Source organism: Salvelinus sp. IW2-2015, linkage group LG22 (assembly GCF_002910315.2).
Source record: "Salvelinus sp. IW2-2015 linkage group LG22, ASM291031v2, whole genome shotgun sequence".
Taxonomy (NCBI): domain Eukaryota; kingdom Metazoa; phylum Chordata; class Actinopteri; order Salmoniformes; family Salmonidae; genus Salvelinus; species Salvelinus sp. IW2-2015.
Window position 1 is genome coordinate 3,733,893 of NC_036862.1, and position 9,769 is coordinate 3,743,661.

Genomic DNA, 9,769 nt, shown 5'->3' on the forward strand with positions numbered 1-9,769 from the left:
GTGGTCGTTCTGACTTCTGTTACTAAACCTCAGCAATTTTAATATCTGTCTTTTAGCAATTTAGCAGTACGCCCAGACCCCTGTTTTAATATATATCCGTTTCAACGTCTCAGCTTAGAGAAGAAGCCTCATGAGGTATTGGTCTGTCACATACATGACCCAGTACTGGTTAGTCACATGAATGAAGCAAATGTTAATGATGAATAAGAAAAAAACATGCAAATATGACTTGTCTGCAGTATATAAAGAGAACAAACGGGACTGCCCCATTAGAGCTTCTGACAGACTATGGTGCATTAAGTTTGTTGGAACCTCTCCAGCGCGCTGACAATAAACAATGATTCATTTAAGATTGACTTTGAGTGTCCCTCTGTAAGAATTTCCACAACAAGACCAAGTCTATATTATGGCAAGAACAGCTCAATAAGCAAAGCGAAATGACAGTTCATCATTACTTTAAGACATGAAGGTCAGTTAATCCGGAGAATTTCAAGAACTTTCTTCAAGCGCAGTCGCAAAACCATCTAAGCGCTATGATGAAACTGGCTCTCATGAGGACCGCCACAGGAAAGGAAGACCCAGAGTTACCTCTGCTGCAGAGGATAATTTCATTAGTTAACTGCACCACAGATTGCAGCCGAAATAAATGCATCAGAGTTCAAGTAACAGACATCAACATTAACTGTTCAGAGGATACTGCGTGAATCAGGCATTCATGGTCGAATTGCTGCAAAGAAACAAGTACTAAAGGACACCAATAAGAAGAAGAGACCTGCTTGGGCCAAGAAACACAAGCAATGGACATCAGAGCGGTGGAATCTGTCCTTTGGTCTGATGAGTCCAAATTTTAGATTTTTGGTTCCAACCGCTGTGTCTTTGTGAGACGCAGAGTACGTGAACGGATGATGATCTCTGCATGTCTGGTTCCGTGAAGCATGGAGGACGTGTGATGGTGTTTTGTTGGTGACACTGTCAGTGATTAATTTAGAATTCAAGGCACACTTACCCAGCATGGCTACCACAGCATTCTGCAGCGACACGCCATCCCATCTGGTTTCCCACATGACAGCCCGCTTGTAGTTCGCCAAAAGGCAACTAAAGGTCTCCCAGACCATGAGAAACAAGACTCTCTGGTCTGATGAAACCAAGATTGAACTCTTTGGCCTGAATGCCAAGTGTCTTGTTTGGAGGAAACCTGGCACCATCCCTACAGTGAAACATGGTGGTGGCAGCATCATGCTGGGGGGGATATTTTTCAGCAGCAGGGACTGGGAGACCTGTCAGGATCAAGGGAAAGATGAACAGAGTAAAGTAGAGAGATGAAAACCTGCTCCAGAGTGCTCAGGACCTCAGACTGTGGCAAAGGTTCACCTAACAGGACAACGACCCTAAGCACACAGCGAAGACAACGCAGGAGTGGCTTCGGGACAGTCTCTGAATGTCCTTGAGTGGCCCAGTGCCCGGACTTGAACAAATAGAACACCTCTGGAGAGACCTGAAAAAAGCTATGCAGCGACGCTCCCATCCAACCTGACAAAGCTTGAAAGGATTTGCAGAGAAGAATGGGAAAAACTCTCCAAATACTGGTGTGCCAAGCTTGTTGCTTTCATACCCAAGAAAACTCTAGGCTGTAATCGCTGCCAAATATGCTTCAACAAGGATCTCAATACTTGTTTATTTTTTTAAATAAATTTGCAAAAATGAGTAAACCTGTTTTTGCTTTGTCATAGGATATTCTATGTAGATTGACTGAAAAAAAACACTATTTAATCAATTCTAGAAAAAGGCTGTAACGTAACAAAATGTGGAAAAAGTGAATGGGTCTGAATACTTTCCAAATGGACTGTGTGTGTGTGTGTGTATATAGAAAATGTATGTAAAAGTAAGAGAAATTAAAGTGAGTAAAAAAGGTTTATTATAATTAAGACAAAGCTACTCTGCCACACAGAGGTTTTGCAGTTTGGTTGAATAGTAGCTGGTTTTGGACAGCTTTGGTACAGAATTCCCAACACATGACTCGGTCACTTCTCTGGTGGTCATATTAGGTAATGTGACAAAACAAAATAATATTTACACCTTGGGGCATACAAACTTGATTAAAGCTGAACTCACAGCAGCGGTAGTCAAAATGATCAGACTTGTTCATTTCTCTCTTGAATTCGGAACAGTGCTGTGCCAGAATGTGGACCACCAGAGCCCGGCACAGTATATGGCCAAAAAGATCATCAAGGCCATCAACCACCCGAGCCACTGCCTGTTCACACCGCTACCATCCAGAAGGCGAGGTCAGTACAGGTGCATCAAAGCTAGGACCGAGAAACTGAAAAACAGCTTCTATCACTAACTCAGAGAGGCTGCTGCCTACATTGAGACCCAATCACTGGCCACTTTAATAAATGGGTCACTTTATAACATGCACTCTAAATAATGCCACTTTAATAATGTTTACATATCTTACTCATATCACGTATATACTGCATTTTATACTATCTATTGCACCTTGCCTATGTCGCTCATCCATATACTTCCATGTACATATTCTCATTCACTGCTTTACATTTGTGTGTATTAGGTAGTTGTTGGCAAATTGTTAGATATTACTGCACTGTCGGAACTAGAAGCGCAAGCATTTCGCTACACTCGCATTAACATCTGCTAACCATGTGAATGTGACAAATAAAATTGCCAAAAAATTGCTTGGAAAACGTACTTCGAGCCAGAGATGAAATTTTTCGCTGTACTCCTAATCATCCCGAAATGATGAATCGAAAAGATCGAAATACTGAGTTTTTAATTAAACAGCCCTTTGTCAGCATGCTAGGTTAGCTAATGATACAGCAACCCATTCGATTCAACAACACTTTTGTTGTGTTGTTGAATTCCCCCCAACGCTAACAGTTATTTTTTCATGGAATCCAATGGGCTCCTATAGCATTGGCTAGCCTAGCATGCTGACAAACGGTCCACATTCTGGCAAAGCACCATTCTGAATCAAGACAGAGAAATTAACGAGAATTTGATCATTTTGGTTACAGTAGCGGGAAACGGTGCCACAGATGTCCCACCTCTTATTTAATTTTGTGGCCAAGCTCAGGAGCATGGAGCAGCATGGTTAAAAACAATGGCAGTATTAATTATGTGCTTTTCTGTCACGCATGCAATGATGTCGAGGGGAAGAAAACGTCTGTCAGTAACTTCGTTGTCGTAATATCGCAAACGAACATCACTGTTTCACCACTGGGCATTGCAGCTTTAAGTGTTTAACAGATTTTATTTTTGTGAAGCGAGCGAGCGAAATAAAAAAAGGGCATTGGCTTGTAAAAATACTATAGCAACCTTAGTTCAACACCTAGTGACGTCGTCAAGACCCCATTGGTGTCAAAAGTGGGATAGCGTTGTTGAAATTATGACTGGCCGGATCTGAGGCACAGTTGGTTTTCCATAATCTGAGGAAGTTGTAAATCTCATTACGTGATGCTCGAGGACATTATTTTTGCTACTTTTCAGATTTTGGGGGGGAAGAAAAGTGAAGAGGGGCATCCGTTAAACAGTTAAATCAACTTTGTATGTCTTTATCAATCATTACAACAACAAAAAATACAAATAACTTTAGAAAAATAATAATATAATGAAATGCCCATTTCTACAGGACTCCTGGTGGCTGGCCCTTTCCTGCGATTTTCTTGGAGCACTCCAATAGAGCGTTATGAATGTCTTTGGCGCAGGAGATCTGCGACTTGATCATGCTGAGGTACTGTGAGTAGGACAGGGACTCTGTCTGTACGGTGTCAGGCTTGGTGGCTGTTGGGACCAGGTTAGGAGAGTGCTTGGCACTGTCAATGCTCTGGGATAAGCACTCGTAGGCAAGCCGCTATGGGGGGAAACAACAGAGGAGTAATAGTGAGAGGATGACCAGGCTGCCAGCTTTATCGATTCATAAACTATATGTTATGGTGAATGATGCTTGGCAGTCTAAAAGCCAAATAGAAAGAAGACATGTGTAGTAACAGGAGGTGGTGAACTATTTCACTGGAGCATGGAAATACAAGCAGGTTGTGTGTGTGACTCACTAAGCAGAGTTCCAGCTGATCACATAGGGCATAAAACTCTTCCAGACTCTTGTCAAACCGCTGTACACTGGCATCACTGCTCTTTCTGAAACACAAAGGAAAGTTGTGCATCTCCAGGTCCAGAAAATACACACTTATAGGCTGTGTATGTACCATTGAGAGTTAGGGGGGAAAAGGGTACTTACATGCCATTGTCAATTGATGTATTATGTCCCAAATTTAAAGAGGCAATCTTCATGACATTCTAGACAGAAAATAATGCTTAGTTATCCTATATTTGGTGTAGCTACATTTTGCAACCCTGTACATAGGTAAATACAATATTTTGTTACTATGCATACATATTATATTGCATTAAAAAGCATTATCACCATACTCACTGTCTCTGACCACTATTTGCAGTTCAACTAAAAAGGGTAAGCATTAAAAATATTGCCTAGTCTGACCATTACTACTGTTCCAGCAGGCTGATGGGCGTTATTATTTAGGTAGTGTAAAGCGTAGCACAGAGAATTTTCAAACAACTTGTCTATACGTCCTCAATTCCCAACATGGAAGACAACGCATTGGCTAGTTGCAGATGGTTCATTTGAACTTAGAAAATTCTCTGTTATTAAATTAAATCAATTTTTTTGCTCCATTAGGTAATCCGACAATGTGTACGCTGCCATCTCGTCTACTTCAAATCTTCTTGAGACAGGTGGGTGTTATGCATGTCATGAGTGCGACTCAGAAATCTTGAATGGGTTGAATTGGGCTGAGTCCCAAACCCTTCCCCTATGATCCAAATTAGAGCCAGGTGTGGCACCGGCACCGGCACCTTTGGTAATGCTAATTTTGAATGATATAATGGAAAATTGTCCACATTTAATATTTCCTCAGTCAACAACCCCATAGTATAATAGTTTACCTATCCAAGCTTGTCGCATTCTATGGGAGAAAATACTCCTCCTCTGGGCGCTTTCAAATTGCGAGTGGCACAGGGGGGAAAACATGCATGCCCAGTCATTACACAGGTGAACTACTAGCCCTTCTCATTACACCAATTGATGCATTTGGAGTCATTTAATTTCCGTTATGATTAGCTAAGGGGCAATGCAACGACCGCTGACGGAGCGCCGAAACTCTCTAAACTCACATAGGCCTATAGGGCCCGGCCTACACCTCACATGCGATAGAGATTTGGAAATATTTGGAATTTAACTTTCATATAAGCAATAAATAATTGTAAAAATACAACAGATACTTACTGTACGTAGTTTAGCAAAGTTGCTTTCTGTTTACACCCGGCAATTTTATTTTCAACACCGACTACACTTCCTCCTCTCATCACCGGGAGTTTAACTGGGGAGGATGTTTCTTACCTTTGTTCACCCAGTGTTGTCACATTCTGCCGGGCACAACTTTGCTAAACTGCCTACAGTAAGTTTACCTTATGTATTTGCAAGATTTTTTTCTCACTAATGTGAATGTTAAAGTTCCAAAAGGTTTCCAAACCCGTATCACAAACAGGATTAGTAACGTTACAGCAGTGCGTCAGTATTGTAGTTCATTGATCCAGCTGTTATATGCCGGATTGATTGAGAACTCTAACGCTGGTTAAGGCTAGAGTTCTAGAGCTAGTCAGCTGGCTACAACCTTGGCTGAGTGCCCCCGAACTAAAAGACGCCCCCCACCTCACCTCCCAATTTAACTACTGGTTGAATGACACTCACCCGTCTCAATCAATGAGAATATTTGAAATAGACAGATGGCAGCGTACACATTGTTGGATTACTGGAAGGAACGCCAAGTAAAGGTTGGTCGAAAATTCGCCTTTTCCCCTCTGTGTGGCAGTGAAGAGACCAGACTGACCGGCCATTGTTACCAGCTCATGTAAACAAAACGTGGAGTACCTGGAGGCTCTCTTTTAATTGTGGAATAAGCATTTTGAATCGATGAACAGGGTCGAAATCTTGCTGTTGACTCAACTGCTGTTGTTGAAGTGTAGCAGCTTGCTGCATTCCAACTTGGGGAATCGGTCCACCGGGTTGTTGCTGTGCAGCCATTTTTTTGTGAACTTCTTCTTCGGGGAAGTTTTGCAGGGGACTACATTCTTTCATGGTTTGTTGCCACCACCTACTGGGTGGGGTGAAAAATGAATGGCGTTTTTGTAGGGTTTTGGGATAAACGCCGAAAATAAGGTCTGTGGTAAACACGGCTTGGGATATGTTATACGTTTTGCTCTATGATATTATCATCAGCTAACTTTACATTGTGAATTTAGAAGAATTTGTGTAATAATAAAACACAAATTGCAAAGGCTTCATAATTCACAAAGGTCATATTATCTCATAGAACAAAGCGTATAAGATCTCCTAAACCTGTGTTAACCTCAAACCTTATTTTCAGTGTTTATTCCAAAACCATATTCTTTCGCCATTCATTTTTCTCATATGGTTGGCTGAACAAACCAGATAACTTATTTCCTGGTTTTAGGACTAAATATATTTGCTACAGTGAAAAACATATCACAGCTTATGCATTGTAGTGACCAGATACTCAAGTAGCTGCTCTAACAATGAAAATACACGTCTTTAAAAATAGGAGGTAAGAGCAGGTGTCACCAGTGTGTGACCAACTCAGATATAAAGTGTTTTTTTTCTCAAAGTTGCCTGGATGTCAAACTTATGTCAGTACACTCTTACCCTAAGCATTATGTAGCAAATAAGTCATCCCATTTTTTGTTAACCAAATACAGTAACAGTATGAGTCATAATACCCATAAAACCCAGCAGTCAAACTGGGAAATGGTTCTAATTGTTTTTCCACCATTCATTTTTTTCCATATGGGATATTAGAAACACTTAAAATAAGTGCTGTGTTTCGTGATGGTTTACCCTGGCGTGACGTTTTGATAACTGTAAATCTCTATTGGACAAGGTGATTTATCAATATACTTGCCTGTATTTACCCCCAACAAATGAAATGCTAATATGGCTATCATAAAGAACTACAGATGCCATGATAATCTGGATGAGAATGCTGAATCGAGGCAAAGGTAAGAATCTCTGGATTAACTATCTAATGCCAGGTAAATGTAGTAATGAATAAATTGTCTAAATGTACACTACTGTTCAAAAGTTTGGGGTCACTTAGAAATGTTCTTGTTTTTGAACGAAAAGTGATTTTTTGTGTGCATTAAAATAACATCTAATTGATCAGAAATACAGTGTAGACATTGTTAATGTTGTGAATGACTATTGTAGCTGGAAACGGCAGATTTTTATGGAATATCTACATAGGCGTACAGAGGCCCATTATCAGCAACCATCACTCCTGTGTTCCAATGGCATGTTGTGTTAGCTAATCCAAGTTTAGCAGGCTAAAAGGCTAATTGACCATTAGAAAACCCTTTTGCAATTATGTTATGACAGCTGTTGTGCTGATTAAAGCAGCAATAAAACTGGCCTTCTTTAGACTAATTGAGTATCTGGAGCATCAGCATTTGTGGGTTCGATTACAGGCTCAAAATGTCCAGAAACAAAGAACTTTCTTCTGTAACTCGTCAGACTATTCTTGTTCTGAGAAATGAAGGCTATTCCATGCAAGAAATTGCCAAGAAACTGAAGAACTCGTACAACGCTGCGTACTACTCCCTTCACAGAACAGCGCAAACTGGCCCTAACCAGAATAGAAAGAGGAGTGGGAGGCCCCGGTGCACAACTGAGCAAGAGGACAAGAACATTAGTGTTGAGTTTGAGAAACAGATGCCTCACAAGTCAACTGGCAGCTTCATTAAATAGTACCCGCAAGACACCACTCTTCACGGTTGACGTTGAGACGCGACTCCAGGATACTGGCCTTCTGTACACCTATGTAGATATTCCAAATCCAATTGTATTTGTCACATACACATGGTAAGTAGATGTTAATGCGAGTGTAGCGAAATGCTTGTGCTTCTAGTTCCAACAGTGCAGTAATATCTAACAAGTAATCTAACAATTCCCCAACAACTACCTAATACACACAAATTTAAAGGGGTGAATGAGAATATGTACATGTAAGTATATGGATGAGCAATGGCAGAGCAGCATAGGCAAGGTGCAATAGATGGTATAAAATACAGTATATACATGTGATATGAGTAATGTAAGATATGTAAACATTATTCAAGTGGCATTATTTAGAGTGCATTGTATGACGTGACCCATTTATTAAAGTGACCAGTGATTGGGTCTCAATGTAGGCAGCAGCCTCTCTGAGTTAGTGATTGCTGTTTAGCAGTCTGATGGCCTTGAGATAGAAGCTGTTTTTCAGTCTCACGGTCCTAGCTTTGATGCACGTGTACTGACCTCGCCTTCTGGATGGTAGCAGTGTGATGGCGATTGCGTTGTCTGTGGACCTATTGGGGCGGTATGCAAACTGAAGTGGGTCTAGGGTGGCTGGTACGGTGGAGGTGACATGATCCTTGACTATCTCTCAAAGCACTTCATGATGACAGAAGTGAGTGCTACGGGGCGGTAGTCATTTAGTTCAATTATCTTTGCCTTCTTGGGTACAGGAACAATGGTAGCCATATTGAAGCATGTGGGGACAACAGACTGGGATAGGGAGCGATTTGAATATGTCCGTAAGCACACCAGCCAGCTGGTCTGCACATGCTTTGGGCCAGCAGCCTTGCGAGGGTTAACACGTTTAAATGTTTTACATACGTCAGCCACAGAGAAGGAGGGGGCACAGTCCTTGTTAGCGGGCCGCGACGGTGACACAATTATCCTCAAAGCGGCCAAAGAAGGTGTTTAGTTTGTCTGGAAGCGTGACGTCAGTGTCCGTGACGTGGCTGGTTTTCTTTTTGTAGTCCGTGATTTCCTTTAGACTCTGCCACATATGTCTCATGTCTGAGCCGTTGAATTGCAACTCCACCTTGTCCCTGTACTGGCATTTCGCTTGATGATTGCCTTGCGGAGGAAATAGCTACACTGTGTATATTCTGACATATTCCCAGACCTCTTTCCATGGTTAATTGCGGTGGATCGCGCTTTCAGTTCTGTGCGAATTCCGCTATCCATCCATGGTTTCTGGTTAGGGTAGGTTTTAATAGTCACAGTGGGTACAACATCTCCAATGCACTTCTTTATAAACGCACTCACCGAGTCAGCGTATAGGTCGATGTTGTTCTCTGAGGCTGACCGGAACATATTCCAGTCCGCATGATCAAAACAATCTTGAAGCATGGTCAGTGTTGAATGGTTCTCGTCACTGGTACATCCTGTTTGAGTTTCTGCCTATAAGACGGAAGGAGCAAGATGGCGTCGTGGTCGGATTTGCCAAAGGGAGGGCTTTGTATGCATTGCGGAAGTTAGAGTAGCAGTGGTTGAGGGTTTTGAGCATGGGCGTAGCGCAATCAATATGCTGGAAGAATTTAGGTAGACTTGTTCTCAAATTTGCTTTGTTAATCCCCAGCTACAATAAATGCACCCTCAGGATGTATGGTTTCCAGTTTGCATATAGTCCAGTGAGGTTCCTTGATGGCGGTCTTGGTGTCTGCTTGAGGGGGAATGTACACAGCTATGACTATAACTGATGAGAATTCTCTTGGTAGGTAAAATGGCCGGCACTTGATTGTAAGGAATTCTAGATCGGGTGGGGACTTGAGTTCCTGTATGTTGTTATGAATACACCATGAGTTGTTAATCATAAAGCATACACCCCACCCT

At 41.7% G+C, this 9,769-nt stretch overlaps 1 protein-coding gene across 1 annotated transcript; it reads right to left on the bottom strand.

Moving 5' to 3' along the window:
* Positions 1 to 1,897: 1,897 nt before the first annotated feature.
* Positions 1,898 to 6,191, bottom strand: LOC111949868 (mediator of RNA polymerase II transcription subunit 29). Its single transcript, XM_023967205.2, has 4 exons — positions 5,966 to 6,191; positions 4,256 to 4,314; positions 4,071 to 4,155; positions 1,898 to 3,871 (listed from the first exon to the last, which is right to left on the bottom strand). Exons 1-4 carry the CDS (start codon positions 6,170 to 6,172, stop codon positions 3,644 to 3,646), a joined length of 579 nt encoding a protein of 192 aa, XP_023822973.2. The 5' UTR covers positions 6,173 to 6,191; the 3' UTR covers positions 1,898 to 3,643.
* Positions 6,192 to 9,769: the final 3,578 nt, after the last annotated feature.